Source organism: Cupressus sempervirens, chromosome 4 (assembly GCF_028749045.1).
Source record: "Cupressus sempervirens isolate cs-2001-9-10 chromosome 4, ASM2874904v1, whole genome shotgun sequence".
In the NCBI taxonomy this organism is placed as follows: domain Eukaryota; kingdom Viridiplantae; phylum Streptophyta; class Pinopsida; order Cupressales; family Cupressaceae; genus Cupressus; species Cupressus sempervirens.
Genome location: NC_143121.1, coordinates 18,746,129 through 18,762,993, shown reverse-complemented (window position 1 = coordinate 18,762,993; position 16,865 = coordinate 18,746,129). Strand labels below are relative to the sequence as shown.

Below are 16,865 nucleotides of genomic sequence, written 5' to 3'. Positions count from 1 at the left end.
CGATGCTGCTCGTCAGTTGTAAGCAGTTTATGGATGGGGTTCTCCTACTAGTGATGAGCAGGGAGGCAGTTATTTTTCCTTGACAGAAATCCACTCTTTATGGGAGGCTATTCGGATTCTGAGACAGAATTATATGCAGTTGGTAGCCGACAGAGATTATCTAATGGAGTGGGGGAGTACAGCATACGATGCATTATTGGCCAAGGAAGATGAGGTGAGCGAGCTTACTCAGCAGCTCGAGGTGACTTCTGAAATTCTTGAGAGTACACAGTTGGCTTTCAAGAAGTCACAGTTTCATTTGGCTAAGGTGACCATGGAGTTAGAGCAACTACAGTCTTTACCTGATTCTGTACAGTCACAAGCTGTGGTGTCTGGTGATCCAAGGATGTACATGGTCGAGATTGTCAAAGACAATGGAGATGGGGATGCATCCATCCTTGATACTAACATTGGCATATCGGGTTCGTTCCCACTAGAGTCAGGTTCAGTTGAGTTGGGTGCTGCAGCAGATTGTTGTGGTATGCCTAACATGGTGGTGGCCTCTAGTACTAATGGCACGGAGACTAGAGATGTTGTATCAAAGATCATGTGTGATGTTGGTGAGCCGGCAATTGGCATGGTTCTTGCTAGTAATACTACTCCCTTGCCGATGTCTTCCGAGGTAGTAGTCAGTTCCAACTTGGTTAGTGATCGATTGCAGTTAGTTACATCTGGATTGCATTCTGAACCACTGTCTGAGATTGGCGCATTCTATCGACATTACACTGTGAGGTATGCTCATCAATTTACCTTTGATGACCATGTTGATGAGATGATGATACAGAGACGTACTTTGGCTCCTAGTGCTTGTCATCAGTTATGGGACAGTTTGATGCCTCGGGATGAGAGTTGTGATGGGCATGACATGGCGATAGGTTCTGCGGTTGACAGCTTGATAATACATGACTTAGAGCAAGAGTTTGGGAGTGATGCTTCAGTAGTTGTTGTTATTGATTTTGCTCCTTTGGCTATGACATCTCCTGACTTAGCTGGTGATCAGTCACAGTGGGTTGTATCACTTGTTCATGGTGAGCTGTTGACTGAGGTTGTTTCTTTTTATCAGCATTATACTGCAAGGCATATGCATCAGTTAGCATTTGATCCTTGTGCTGAGGAGTTGATGGCAAACAAATTTGGTTTGGGTTCCATTTCTTGCTGTTTATCTTGTGATGTCTTTTCACCATCAGCGGTGCATGAGAATTATGGCTATGAGACAGTGGCCAGTGTTCTGCAGAGTTGTGTTGACTGCAAGAGTTGTTCAGTGTGTGGATTCTCCATACTTGGTACAGTTTCATTCGGGAGCGTTCACCATTGTTGTAGAGTTGGATTGTACATTCTGTATAGGCCAGTGGGATGCGTTGATGGTATTTACTGTGTTGGTAGTTTGATTTGTCCACTTTACTTGGGTTTTGATTTTCTAAGAGTTTGTGTCTCGTGGGTTTCTGACTATGGCAGTTGTGAATTTGGAGTTTGGTTGAGCTGTAATTGTCAGTTTGATTATGGATTCCTCTTGGTTATACTGCAGAGGATATTACAGGAGCCTATGTTAATTGACAGTAGTATAGTTCATGACGACATTTCGGATCCAAGCGGATTGATTGGTTTATTGTTCAGCCATTGCTTGGGGACAAGCAATTTCAGGAAGGGCGGACTGTCATGTCCCCATTTTGGAGACAATTTGATTTAATTAATTTAATTAATTAAGTTGTCCAAAATAATGAATATTTTATGAGGATGACTAATTAATTATTTTAATTAAATAAATAAGTGATATTAAGTTAATTATTTATAAAGTTATCAAATAAATAAATATTAAAAGGTAACTTTATATTTAATTAATTTAATAAAGTGACTTGAATTATAAAATATTTTATGAAGTCACTTAATAGATAAAATAAAATAATGTTCTAGAAGCTTCTGGAGAAAGTGGAGGAAAAAAAATAAATAGGCACCTCGGGCTTCATTCTAATCATCCAAATTTGTTGTTGTTGATGTTGATGTTTGTTGATGTGCATTGTGAAGCCTAGGGTTTCTGCAATAGTCACAACTGGCCATTGAGAACGAAAACTCTCAATTGGTACGCAATTTTGAGAGTGTGAAATATCACTTGAATTATTGCAACTGGAAGGAAGATACTTCAGCCTTCTAATTGTGCTACATTGAGAAAAAATCATGGTTACCGAGAGACCCGTCTCCCCCCTAAAAGTCGCGTCTCCGGAGACCTCAAAAAAGGTTGGAGACTTCATGACGAAGTCTCCCCGTCTCCTAATCCAAAAAGTGAAGTCTCCCCGAAGTCTCCTGGTAAAATATAAATGTAAAATATAATATTAAATAATTTTATATATTTTAGCCCTCATTTTAATGTTTTTAATACAAAAATTAAGAACACTGACAATTTAAATGATTAAATCATTTAAAATATTTTATTTAATAAATTAATAACTTTAAAAACATTAGAAACAATTTTAAAAAATTATTTTTATTCAACAATTTAAATGATTAAATCATTTAAACTATTTTTGGAGAGTATGATAGCTGAAGACCTTGAGATGGATGATCACAACCTTGTGGAGTAGATGATAGTACCATCGACAAACTAATACTAGATATATTTCTGTTTTTTGTTTATTGTACAAAGTGTTCATTTTTGTTTGCATATCAGCAATTCAGAATCAAACTATACTTTTTTGAATTTAAAATTTGAATATGTAATGATAATCTCAACGATTATCAATCTGATATGATGGTGATCATATGCAATATTCGAAAAACAAATATGTCTATGAGATACAATATTGTGATCACGTGAGTTTTGAAATCTTTGACTCTATGAGTCTATTTTAATTTTTAATGTGACATTGCTATTACTATTTACTTTAGTCTTACAGTGTTACTATTTTCAAATTTTGTATTTACTTTTAGTATTAGAATCTTTAAACTATTAAAAAAAATTTTAAAAAAAAAATTTGTCGTCTCCAAGTACCCCCGTCTCCTATTTGAAAAATTGCCGTACCAGTACCGGAGACCTCAAAGTCTCCCCGTCTCCCGGTGACCTTGGAAAAAATATTTGTGGCCATTGAGAACGAAAACTCTCAATTGGTACGCGATTTTGAGAGTGTGAAATATCACTTGAATTATTGCAGCTGGGAGGAAGATACTTCGGTCTTCTATTTGTGCTACATTGAGAAAAAACATTTGAGTACAAAAAGCAGGCCGAAAAAATAGAACTTAAAAAGCAAGCCGAAAAAGCAAGTCCGAAAAAGCAATCCGAAAAAGAAAATTCGAAAAAGCAAAGAAAATTATTACAGCCATCTACAATCAGGGGCGGCAGCTAGAGAGGCACAACTTGGGCACTTGAGGAGGTTATTTTTTGTTCAGTGGTATTGCAATACATCTATTCTCTAAGGCAACTTCATATGCCAGGTCTGATGTGTATTTTCATAGTTGCCTTTAACTATAGAGTGCTGTTGTAATTGTCATTTCGTATCAGACCTATCATTCACTAATAGATATATCGTTCATTTTTACATTCCTCACAATGGTATCAGCAATCCATGGCTTTAGTTGTATTTAATCATGCATGCGATTAGCGTACTGCTGTAGGGAAGTACTGAAGTTAAATATTTAGTATTGCATTACTTTTCATTGGCAGCTGTAGGTGCATATGAACTTTATCAGCAATCATCATATTTTGATATCTTTGTAAATGCCAAAAGTCTTGGCTAACTTAGTATGAATATTGTATTGGATACTCATCCTCAATCAAGGAGATACAATTGCTGGTCATTAATAGTTGTCTTTGAGCATTAATATATCATTTCTTATCAGCCAGTTAGTTTGCATACCAACTGTTTGTTAAAATACCAGTAAGCTGTAGGTGATCTTTTTCATGATTAGAACTCATATATGTTAGGTCCTTGTTTAGACAAATTTGGAGTCTTTTGTACGCATTCTCTTTGAGGCAAATCCAAACAAAAATCATTGCAGCAATCTGAAAAGTTATATTAGTCAGATGACCCTTGCTTGCAAAGTGTTTGACGAAATGTCAAACAACTGAAGTATAAAGATTTTTGGTGTTTGAAGAAGTTATAACCTAATGGGGTTATTACAAAAGCAGATCGAAACCCTCGACCAAGCTTGCAATTTTTGATAAAAATCTTCAAAGATGGGCTACCAAATTTCATTTAGCATAAATACCTCCAAAAAAATAATTTTAAAAATCGAAAAACAAATTTCTGGAGAAAAATCTGGATCAGAAGAGCTCAATTTTTAAAAAAAATTAAAAATCGCCAAATTTAATGAAATCCCATAAGGCCGCTCTGATTCCATGTTATGCTAAATCAATGTTGTATTCTACAGAGGAATGGAACTTCCTCATTCACAAAGATGTTGTTTCCAAAAGAAACAAACATTAACAAAAGACAAAATAGGATTATGTTTGTCTGGTTTTAATCAGTTTTTCATCTCAAGATTTGTGTTTGATTTTTCAATTTTTCTCCTAAAAAATTGTGGCTTCTTGGTCATTAACCTTTTGCAGATCCAAGGAGATTCTCAGAAGCAATAGAATGTCTTGAAGAATGTATGACCGCAAGACATGTAGTCTTTTACAGGGTAGTTAGATGATGACCAGCCTTCTGCAAGGTACTATTTGGATAATACAATGTTTCTTTAATGATCAGGTTGTCATCTTTAGTTTGTTTAGGAAAGTTTCCTCTTCTGTTTTTTGTTAATGTTCATTCCTTTTAGAAACATCTTTGTAAATCTATATAAGGAACTTCCATTCCACGGTTTAATACAACACCACCAATTTACTATATCTCTTGTGAGAAAACAAAATTAAATAGTGTCTCGTCTGGATAAAAGAGGTGTATGATGAATGCATCAACCATATCACAATCCTACGCATCAAATAATTTTTCAATGGGGTATGGGCTGCCAATGTAGACTGTAAATCCCCTTCCTTTTCTGAGCTTAAATTTTCAGTTCTGCTTCAAATCCATTTCATCAGTAGTTGTTGTGTAAGGTCTGTTCTATAATATCTGAGTACCTGATCCACAAACACAATAAAAATTGCAAGTACTTTGCATATAAATTCTATCAAACACTGTGTGACAATACAAATCAAGCATATTACTTGAAATTTTGAAAAGGCAAAACACAAACACTCGCATCAAAGCAGACACTACCGAATATCAGACTTTTACATCAGCATTATAGCCAACATTTGGCATGAAATCTATTTTCTGAACCTTGTCTTTAAGGTGTCATTTTAAGGAACATGTTTCCTCTGAACCTGGTCTTTATTGTGGCATAAGCACGAGTAAAACATCCAATGACTAGTGTGAATCAAAGCGCCCTCAGTGATCTCCAGAAGGAACACACCACGAATAGCATAGGACACTGAACTGGATATATTGAAATAAGGAACAAAATTTGGGAACATTACAGTGTCTTGCAAGAAGATCCCAAATCTTCGATTGTCACAGCGATTCTATCTCTTTGGGCAATTGCAATTTGGCGAATAAAACCTACATATGGGGTCAAATAGGTCACCAAGATATTAAATAAATTGGGTGCAAATCCCAGGCTAATCGTCCATTAGTTTACACATAATTGATCCAAAATCCTGGTCCAATCACCAGCGTAATCTACATTTAGGACACAGTTATTTTAAAATATTCACCAACCTTTACCTAATGTCTTCTTATTGGACAATGTTATTTCGCCCTTAGAATAAAACAATATTCTAATTTCTTCCCTGGAGATTCACTTTGCTTAGAGCAGCCTGCCGGTAAAGTTTCAATGCAAGATAAAGTTTGGTTTTGAAGATATTGAAGATTTTCATAGTAGAAGGCTAAAAAAGATTGAACTCATTTTCAAAGGCTTTAAAGGCTCCAAAAGGAATCAAACCTCATCTGACCGGTGTTTTGCCATGTAGGCACTGTAGAGCCCTTCCTGTCATTTCTGAAATGGGGTTATAATAGTCAATTGATTAAAAGGGTAAAGAGTTATGCTCTCTGGAAGTTGCGCTGATTAGGATGAAAAAAAAAATTCCATCAAAAATGCATTTGAGTTCTAAGTGTTGTTTGGGGTGGGCCTTATTCCAATGCAATAAAATATAAATAAAAAATCTTAGGGATGGTTGGCCTCAAAATTTAGGGTTGGAGTTTCTAGAACCTTCTTAGGCAGTTAAAATTTCCATATATAATGAAGGCCCATAGGGTTATCAAGGCAATTCTGAGTATGTATATGGTGGCTCTCGCTTTCAAAATATTGTAATGAAAATGCCCATGTGGCTTTCCATTATATTTTCTGAATATTGTAATTTCATTTCATTGGAGATAATAGGTGTAAGTTACTTGTTCTTGCAATTGTTTGTTTATTAAATTTGTTGTTATTTCTTTAGTTTGCCATGTCTGTTGTTGATAACGGGAGTACTCTTCATCAAATTTGTAGAAAGTCTCATTGCTTGACATATACCAAGACCAGATTTATGCTTTGTTGTCAGCTATCTATCCATGTTTTTGCAAATGTCGAAGCAACATCATTCGGTGGCATTCAAGCATGTTTTGTGATATATTTGAGGCATTCTTCAGCATGGTCTGGAATAAAAGTAGAATAATGAATTCTTCGTGCCAGCATGTGCTGACTCAAACTACGCTGGATTTCTAGATGATCAGAAATCAACATCAGGTTATATTTTTCATCTTGGAACTGGCCCTATTTTGTGGATGAGTAAGAAGCCACATGTGACTTCTCTTTCATCCAACAATGCTGAATAATGTGCTTCACAAGGAGATTTGGTTATGTCACATCTTAGCAGATATGAATATTTCAGAAGATCACCCACAGATGTTGTTTTGCAACAATCAAAGCATATTGAAACTTGCTAAGAATCCTGTTTTTCATGAGTGTACCAAACACATCGTGGTTGATTGTCATTACATTCCAGAACAAGTGATCCAGCACCACATTCAGGTCCAGTTTTGTCCCTCTGCTTCACAGGTTGCTGATGTATTCACTAAGCCTCTTCGCAAGGTGAAGTTTGAGTTCTTTTGGGAATTCATTTGTAGGCCTAATGTAATAAGGTGGGGAATGTTAGGAGTAATACACTAGTTGGTGTTCTGTTATAGGATGGTTACCAGTTATGTAGCCAACATTACAGTTTATCAGCTCCTGTTTATACATTGGCATTGCATGTTCTCCTCACTGCAATACAAAGAACTCTTTCCTCTCTTTCCTGTTCTCATAATTTGTTGTGAGTTCATAAAGGTCTTGGAAAGCTCCTTTCAGAACTTTTTTGGCTTTGAAAAGAGAGTTTAGTTCCCAACCATCAGTCAATAGTATTAAGAGGATTGATTTGTAGACATGCAAAAGACAAACTAATTACTAAAATATCAAAGTTGTGCATATTAAGACCATTATTATCATGTTCTTAAGATTCTGATTATGGATACTTTAAAGCAAGTTATACAATTGCATGTATGTGATCAAAAGTTCAATTATATTGGCAGCATTTGCATAGAAGATATTTGCCTGATATCACTTATCATGAACATATGGCTTTTAAGATATACTAAAACTGACATATATTATAAGAATCTAAGAGTTTTGGACAATAAACCTCTTGCTGATGCGTCTCGATCAGCTCCAATTGTCTTTCTAAGCTATGCTGAGACTCTACCACTTTTGCAGCCTCACTCTGCATAATCACGAACAGATAATTAAATACCACAACTCATAATTGAGTTTCCATGAGTATTGCGAGTGTGCAGATATGAATCAGGAGAAACCGTGTGTTGCATAGCCATAAGCTATAAATCATTAATCACAACACTGCATTAACCTAAATGACAAAAGAAATCCTCTATTTGGCATTATGCATATGGAGTACTCACCTAACCTCAAGTTCAAAAAACCAAGACCAAAAATGAAAAAGGAAAACAAGGCAAACATCAAAAATGAAGCTTTTGATCTAAAATTGACTTAAAACAAAAAAAAAATAGCTTAAATAAATTCCTGAGCTAATAGTAATTTCCTGATGAAAAACTTCATCCTTGCCTAATAATATCCTTTCCTGTTCTGCAAACAATGAAAAATACTGGTATTTACATATTTATATCTACAATTAATTCTAATTTAGAACCCTGTAATAGAAGGCAATGCCACCACATAACAAATAAAATCAAGTGCATATATTCAGTAGAAAATATGTAAATTTAGAAAGTACTATATGCAGAAAAAACTCTGATATAATTTTCCGAGATTATGAAACATTCATGCATTCAATGAGGGAAATAGAGTGTGAATCCACTAAATCATACACCTTTTTTTCACAATGTTTTGTAATTGACCAGATGAGATTTAGGAAATTCTATATAAAAGTCTTCTAAGAAATATATTAAAAAATTCTTTTGCAATCTACCTATCAAAATTACAAGATAAAAAGCCAAGCTAATGAAAAGCATCAAAAATAAAACTGTTACAATATCATTTATTCCAGAGAGGAAACAGACTATGGCATGGATCACAAAGCTTCCACAAGAAACTCGGAAAATGTGGAAGTCATGACCTCAATTTCGCAATCTAAAATATGTTGAAACTGAAGGCCTGTGTTAAGCAAAAGCTCAGTTACAAAGAAATTGAAATGGTTTTGGAGATGCTGATTTCCCAATCCCAAAAACAAACGATGGAATTTGTATGCATTCAAAAATGACCCATTTTGGATGCATTAAATTGCAAGCTGTCCAACAATAACAGACTATTTATCAGCTGAAACACAGACAACCAGAAATCGTCTCACACACTTATGTACTCACCTTTTGCTTTTGCAACTTCCTTTTTGCACTACTTTTTCTAATGGCCTTTATCTTTAACATGTCAATTTCCCACCAAAACTTTATTGCCCATACATCTCAACCAAGTTTCTATGATGGGGAGGGCAAGCAACAAGGAGTTGTTTCAAGGGAAACTGGAACAAGGGGAAGCATTTTTGGGACGATTAGGAACAAGGTTAAACATTTCAGGGACACATGTTGAGGCTATTTTAGGGGATGGCAAAGTATAGCTATATAAAGACAAGGCTAAAATTTTAAAATTTGGAAAAATTCAAAATATTTATAGCAATACACCTGCAATGAGGTTCACTTGAGAGTCCAGCAGGTTAAAAATGTCCAAATTTATTTGCTTTCATACTTCATTATCAATGTGCATATAAAATATTAATTTAAAAACATAACAAGAAGCCCAAAGTAATCATGTTTCAGGTACAAAATGACTAACAAAGGAAGCTTGGCCCTAGCTGGCATTTGCCAACGTGGCATCAACAAAAATACATTTCAAAAGCATTTTCTTCTCCTTTTCTTCAATCTCTTCAAATTCCTATAGATGAGCTCTCTAGGGGCATATCTTTGTTTGTTCTTGTGAACTGTAGCTTTGAATACAGTTTCTACCTTAGAAAAAGCATCTTAACTATGAGTTGCTGCTGCATCAAATGGAACCCAAATCAATCCTTCTTGTGCCTCCTCATCATAAATCTAGGCGGCATCTTAGACATTGACACCCCATAATAGTGCTTCCAAGGAATACTACATCATTCCCTTTATTCAACATTTGTTTGTCTCTAGAATACGTTCATTAACCATTTAGTAGTTTATTTTAGTTATAAGGAAAATGACATAATCTCCATTGATTGAGATTCGTCTTCATCAATTCCTGATAAAAATAAATTGCTCAAGTTAAATGCTAAGAAGTTAGGCACAACCCTCCACACAACCTTCGCATCAAACAATGTGTCACCGTTGAGTGAGGAGGAGAGAACAGGAGAGCAAGAGAGATTGTGCAATCCAGACTCGTAGCCGGTCATGACTCCAACTTCATTCTCCATTGAGTAGAGGCATTCATCATGATGGTCATTCTAAGCAAGTTATGATACTTGCAAAAAATTTCTATGTTGTTTTCTATAGTTGCAAAGGAGATATGTGGGGGAGGCACAGATTCACTTAAGTGACTCCTACTTTTCAGTGATGGGTCCCTTAAGATTTTTCCTTATCCTCAGACTATTTAATTCTATAAAGGCAAATAGAATCTTCTATTTAATGCGGTGCGCTAATCTTCAAATAAATCGACTGAAATCTAGGCTTTCTTGGCTGTTTGAGCTCTTGGGTTGCCGAGTCTTTATAAGGCAGCGATTTTAAGTTTGCTGGTATCTTTTTTATATCCTTGATTTTTATACTTCTGCAGCAAGGTTCGCAGATATGCCAGGACGAAACTCTTGGTAGCCAAGACCTTTGACGCCCACCCAACTTATGCCTTTGAAGAATGGAAGACCACAGGCACTGGAATAGACGCACAGTTGTGTGGATTATTGTTCTAAGAGAAACCACAGGTCTGATATAATACCCAAGTCATAAGGGGAAGGTATTGCAGGTGTAGCAGGAGTCTTCATCATTTATTCATCTGTTAGGTAGCCGTTTGGGTTATGTTCAACTCAGATTTCTGACACATTGTAAGAGGCATACAAACTGTAATAGTTGCTGTATTTCCTTATCATTGCTCTCTTCTCACAATATTATTCAGTTCTTTCATAGTCCTTTTCTATCTGCTTTTAGTAAGAACTTTGAATAAATGAGTTAATTGCAGTATGGCTCAACCGATCAGACTACAAATTAAATTTACATTAGCATGAAATTGTTTGTTTCTGAGTTTGAATATAATAGGAAGGATATTTGCTTTTGCTGATTTTGAAAATAACTCACATTTTCAAACACATTTTACCAGTATGGGAATTGCACATAATTATCATGGTTACCCAAGTTTCTGGGAGGGGGTCAGCAGAGGACAGGGAGGTGTGTTTCGCGGACAGAAATATTTTCTAGCAATTTTGGTGATGGTTACAGGATGAATAAATAAAAATAGGGAAAATTAATTATGTATGGAAATGTAAAAGATTTGAACCAAACACAGACCATTAATATATTCATATGAAAATATGGATAAAACATGTACTTATACATTACAGAAGCTTAAAATATAATAAGCAGGGGAACTTTTATCCCAAATTCATAGTAACACAGAGATGCGTCCCCCCCTCTTTTTGCCCCCCGTCTCGAAGACTTGGACGCGCTGAGGACTCCGTCCCCAGTGACGCCACCAGATTCCGCCACCTCCGCCAATGATGGGAGACGTCCTGATGTTGACTATTTGCTAATTTGACTATTTATGTTCAATGTTTGATGTTCCAATTGCATCCAATGTTCAACTATTTACTCTTTTACATCCTTACTATTACAATACATCTTTTCACAACTAGCATTTAAAATACCATATGTATACCAAATTCTGCCACCTCTGCCGAGGATGGGGGATGTCCCAATGTTGACTATTTGTTGATTTGACTATTTATGTTCAATGTTTGATGTTCCAATTCCATCCAATGTTCATGTATTTACTCTTTTACATCCTTATATCTTCTACTGCAATACATCTTTTCATAACTAGCATTTAAAGTACCATATGTATATATATATACACCCCCTCCTATCCACCACCACTTTCCCCAAATTAAGGCCCCTCTGTCCCCCCGTCCCAGAAACTTGTCCCCCCGTTTCGTCGTCTCTGTCATGTCCCCTCTTTCGTGCTAGTTCTTTTAGCGCCTAGTTAATCTATCTCCACATCCGGATAGATTAACGGCATTTCCAAAAAGGATGCGTGCTAGTCATATGGGAAGATTTGTCTTAAGTTCGTCATTTAATGTATTAAAGTACTTTAATAAAGTTACTCTATATTTTATTAAGACATTCACTTTATAAAGTAACTAGAAGACGAAATTGACATTTTATCCCACATCTCTTATTCCAGCACTTTTTCCTCACTTTAAGGTTAAAAAAAAGAGGCTCAGTCTTGGGAAAAGAACAATGAATATTGGATATTAATCAAAATCCTGAATGGTTGCTTTAATGTGACTGTGCATCTTCTTAAGGACAAAATCCCTTGGGAAGTCAGAAGCTGGACGTAGCCCCAATCTTCTTGGTAAGATTTTACAGATTTATGACAGGAAAAATTAATTTATTCCTATACAACATTCTGCACGTGAGCTAAACAGTTCCTAAGATGGAAGACAATTCCGGCAGATAAGTAAGAGCCAAGACCACATGAAAGGAAGGAGAAAGTATAAGGTATGCAACGTAACCAACCAAGTCTCTTTTGCACTTACGGAGTGTGACATAGCTACAAGTATGGTCGGTTAAGAGTGTTAGCCATTCAAACATCTACGGCAGCTTCACCAGAAATCATGGGTTGCAGAGAGGCACGAATTTATGCACTGGATAGATACAGATTAGACTCTCCTCAAGCCAACTGTTGTAACCACGGGCAGATAACACCAGACATTCAATTAACAGGTTCCCAGAGTTAGCACGCGATTAATGTATTCCACAGAGGAAGGCCATTATCATCTAACGACCTCGGGATATCTGAAATTCTGAGCATTCGAAGATCAAGACTGCACGTCTACATCACTTTACCTGCCAATATTGAATACATTGAAGGACTGGGCACTGACAGGAAGAACTGAAGGTCATTGGGAGTGGTCTTAGATAACCAGTTGTCTGTGTTTCATTGCCAGGTTCCTCTTAACATTTGTTGTGTTGTAAATTTGTTGGTATTTGGGAGTCATTATATCATATGTGGAAATACTTTCAGAACTCACTTGTTCCAGATTTAAGATAGACGCGTAGTGTGTGGGGTCTGAAGTTTAGTGTGCATTTGAAATTGTTAGTTCAGAATTTCCTTCATGTTGCAAGCTCGTTTGGCTATCTCTCTGCATTTCTTCTATTGTTGAACTTCTGACAACAGTAATAAAGTTTAAATTCCGGGTTTATGCCAACTGTTTGATAAAATGCCTTGAGTCCCAGTCTGAATTTGTTGATCTGAACTAGCAAAGATTATTACAGTCCCCCCGTCCCCCAGGGTGGTGTAACTATGGCCAAATTTGAGTTATTTTGAAAGCCAAAGTCAAATTGCCTCTAGATTTCAAAGTCAAAGTTCCCTAGGCATCCCCTATTCCTGCGATGTTTCCAAGATGGGCTGCCTCTGTGGATAAGATAGATAATTACAACAAATCAAAGTTCTAAGCTTCCAAATTGCCAACAAGTCTATAGCTTTCACTAAAGCAGCCATCACTAAATTAAATCCCTTTCAGAATCTCCAATTCTAGGAAGATTCTAAATATTAAATATTCAATGATAAATTAAATATAAACTTTTTGGGAGTAATTTTTGTGCATTTAAGGTTTATATGCTATATTTGTTAGTAAGAAACAAAAGGTGTAGTTACCCCCAATCAAGGCAAAATGCATATCAATGGAACTTGATACCTTCAACATTATTTTGATTAAGGGGGGAAATAGTAATTCTGTTAGAGAAAATAGAGATAAAAATGTATTAAAAAATGAGAAATTTCAAGGTTAAGACTTCAACACACAAGTCAAGCTACAACTGATCCTTACTAAAAAAGAATCTATGGGATATATAAAGTGGAACAACATATAAGCCAACTGAATCTCAAAAATGTTTTCAAAGAGTAGAAGTGCAACAACATTGTGCGTTTAAGATTTATATGCTATATTTGTTAGCAAGAAACAAAAAGAGCAGTGACCCCCAATCAAGGCAAAGTGCATATCAATGGAACTCGATACCTTCAACATTATTTTGACTCACCTTGGATTCTCAAATGCATACCTACACCACATTAGCATCGACTGACCTTGGATTCTCAAATGAATACCTACACCACATTGATGTCCCAAAAGCTTTGAAGCAAGTTTAGGATGATCTCGAAATTTTGTTTGGGTCACAAGCATCAAGTGCAAAGATGACTTTAATGCAAAAACCATATGTGCTAAATATGATGGAAGATGACAATATCATTCAACACGCTAGTAAGTTTTTTTATTAATGTGTCAATTACTTATGATAAAAGTTAATCTAGATGATGACGTAAACACCATTTTGTTGAATAGCAAGCCTTCTAGCTATGATAACATTGTATTCGAACTGAACAAAATAGATGACACCCTAGAAGGCATAATCTCTACATTAAATGGAACAAAAAAAAATCGTAACATTCTATTCGAATTGAACAAACTAGATGACACGCTAGAAGGCAAAAATTTAATCGCTCAATTGAGGTCCGGATCACACCATCTGAGATGCGAAACTGGCTTATGCAGGGTCCCTAAAGAAGAATGGGAGGAAAGAATTTACACCAAAGGGAGGTGGAAATGGAATGGCATTATGTAAAAGTTTGCACCGCATATGAGGATATCCGCAATCAATACAAGGACACACTACGAGTGAATAGCATAAAAGAACTTTTCGAGGAATCAAGAATTCACAAGATGGCCATCTTGCCAACACAAATCCACAACAAAAGGGACAGCCTTGAGAAATCTCAACAATCTGATTAGTGAATCTTGGTGGGTCCCATAGACTGCTGGTCTCGTGGACGTCATTAAAACTCATTCATTCATTCAGAAATCTAATTCTCCAAGGATAGAACTTTGAGTTAATAGAACTTTGAGCAAATGCAGACGATTTCCTCAACTACAAGCTTGATATTGAGGCATAGGTTGCAAACAATTATCTCAAAGCAACTATTTACAACCCTCCACATGAGAACAATAAGGAATAGATCTTTTAAACAAAATCAGGATGTTGTAGCTATGATTAGATGTGTGTCCTCAATCACAATGTTAGTTGTCTTTTATTGAATGTGTTTGTCCGAAATCACATTTGCTGAATGGTAGAAATTAGATTTTTCTAGGCCCAATGATAATTGTGGCAAAGAGAAATGTCTAGCTCTATTCAAAATTAATGACAACTATAAGCATTTTTTCCTAATCCGTATTTGTTATGTGAACTTAAGTAGAAATGATTGTCACTGTCCATAGATAAAATCCACTAAGACCAATCACGCTAAAGAAGCATAGTCAGACAAGTTCTCTTATTGTTTTATAACAAATAGATATGTATGACCCTACTGTACCTTGTGTTTTTGACACATTGTTGAATGTGTTTAAGCATTGTTTGTACATCTATCTGTTAGCATGAATGTTGATGATATTCCTATGGGGGAGTATGTTAGCATTGTTGGAGACATGATTCAGTGCTTATGTGTTACATTCATAATAGTGGTCATCATTGATGTCAACATATTCCTTGTTTTGTGAAGATTACCAGAGTTGAAAAGGAAGATTCGTTTGTCACAGTCAATGGTCAACGCAGAAAGAAATATGAAGATATGACAGAGTTATGCAATGTTTTCTGGAGGTAGCTTTCAGAGAGAGTTTCTCAAAAGCAAGTATTGGTAAATTGAGTATATCTTTTAGCAAAGATGGAATTTGGTTAAGTGAGCTAAGAGGATGGTCAGAGACAGGTTCAGGATGCCATGCTTCAAATGGTGAAAACAAATGTTCAATCTATGAGGTTTGGCAAAGATTGTTTAGTGTATGATTCCCAAGAGGTTGACTATTGAAAAGATCCTTATTGGACGAATTTTAATGTAATGTAATGTAATGTGTAATGTATTAATGATGTCCTATATCATCATTGTAAATTGAGAAAGCCTCAAGGCCAACTCAATACTTGTTTTAAGACTCTTACAAAGTAATTGTTAAAATACTTGCTTGTTATTAAGAGAGACCAAGAGGTCATTATAGACAAAAGAATGGAACGATGTTTTCTTCGGAAATGATCGTAAGATAACATAAGATAATATAATAATATTAATGTCCCACAAAAAACCACAAGGTTTTATGGGACTGAGCATACAAACAAAAGAGTCGGCCAAAGCAGGAGTACCAAACAGTGACTAAGAAGAAACAAAACAAGACACGAAACCAAAAAAACCAAGGTAAGGACTAAGGAACCTTCCTTGGTACAAAGAAATCAGTCCCAGAAGGATATAACCGTGGACAATTCAGAGTCATAGATCGTCACCGAGAACCACTGGAGGAGTGTCGCTTCTTGGAAAGACTAGTACAATGTCTGACCGATCTAGAGGGAGTGATGTTGGATGGCCTTTTCACACCCTGTGCTAGAGACAAAGGGGAGAAAAAGGCAGTGATGAGTTGGTCTAAGGTATGGCCCTGAGGTGTAACTAACTTCAGGGTATGCTCACAAAGCTAGGTGTCCTCCCGAAGGTAAAATGCAAGACACCGCTGGTCAACATAGCTAAAGAACACTAAAAGAGAGACAATCTCTAAATAAACAGTAAAATCTCCCTCTGATCTCATAGTAGATAGGACACCAGAATATGAAGTGGATCTCAGTCTCAACCTCAGCCAATGTACACAATCTACAAATTCGATCTTCCCTATCTATATGGTGATTGGTCTAGACCCAAAGACGATGAGAGCCAACTCTAAAGGAGCCCAAAGAGAATCGCAGGGCGTCACACCAATGCCGATAAAGATAAGCAGGACGTACAATAATATCATTTTGAATCTCAAGAAAATGCTTTGCATAAAGGGCCATCTTAGGATGTAGTCCACCAGAAGGATTACACCATGTAGTGATAATGTACTGTCTATACATACTCGTTCAACTCCTGACGTGAGGGGAAGAGGTGAGCAGGAGCATCCAGTGAGGACTGATATAGAGGAAGACTATCAATGTCAATCCCAATCGAACCCAACAGAGAGGTGGCCTGGCATACCAACAGCGAGATCTAGTGCTAGTGTCAAATCTCATAATCTGAACAGTAGAACAATAAGCTAGATGAGAGTATCTATGTCGGTCAACATCATAAGCCTCAAAGCCGATGGA

General features: G+C 36.3%; 1 protein-coding gene across 1 annotated transcript in view; it reads right to left on the bottom strand.

Moving 5' to 3' along the window:
* Positions 1-16,865, bottom strand: part of LOC149559707 (uncharacterized) — a 97,317-nt gene that overhangs the window by 32,344 nt on the left and 48,108 nt on the right. The window contains exon 5 of the mRNA XM_089824256.1: positions 7,664-7,741. Coding sequence (XP_089680382.1) covers positions 7,664-7,741 — 78 coding nt within the window. The remainder of the gene's footprint in view (positions 1-7,663; positions 7,742-16,865) is intronic.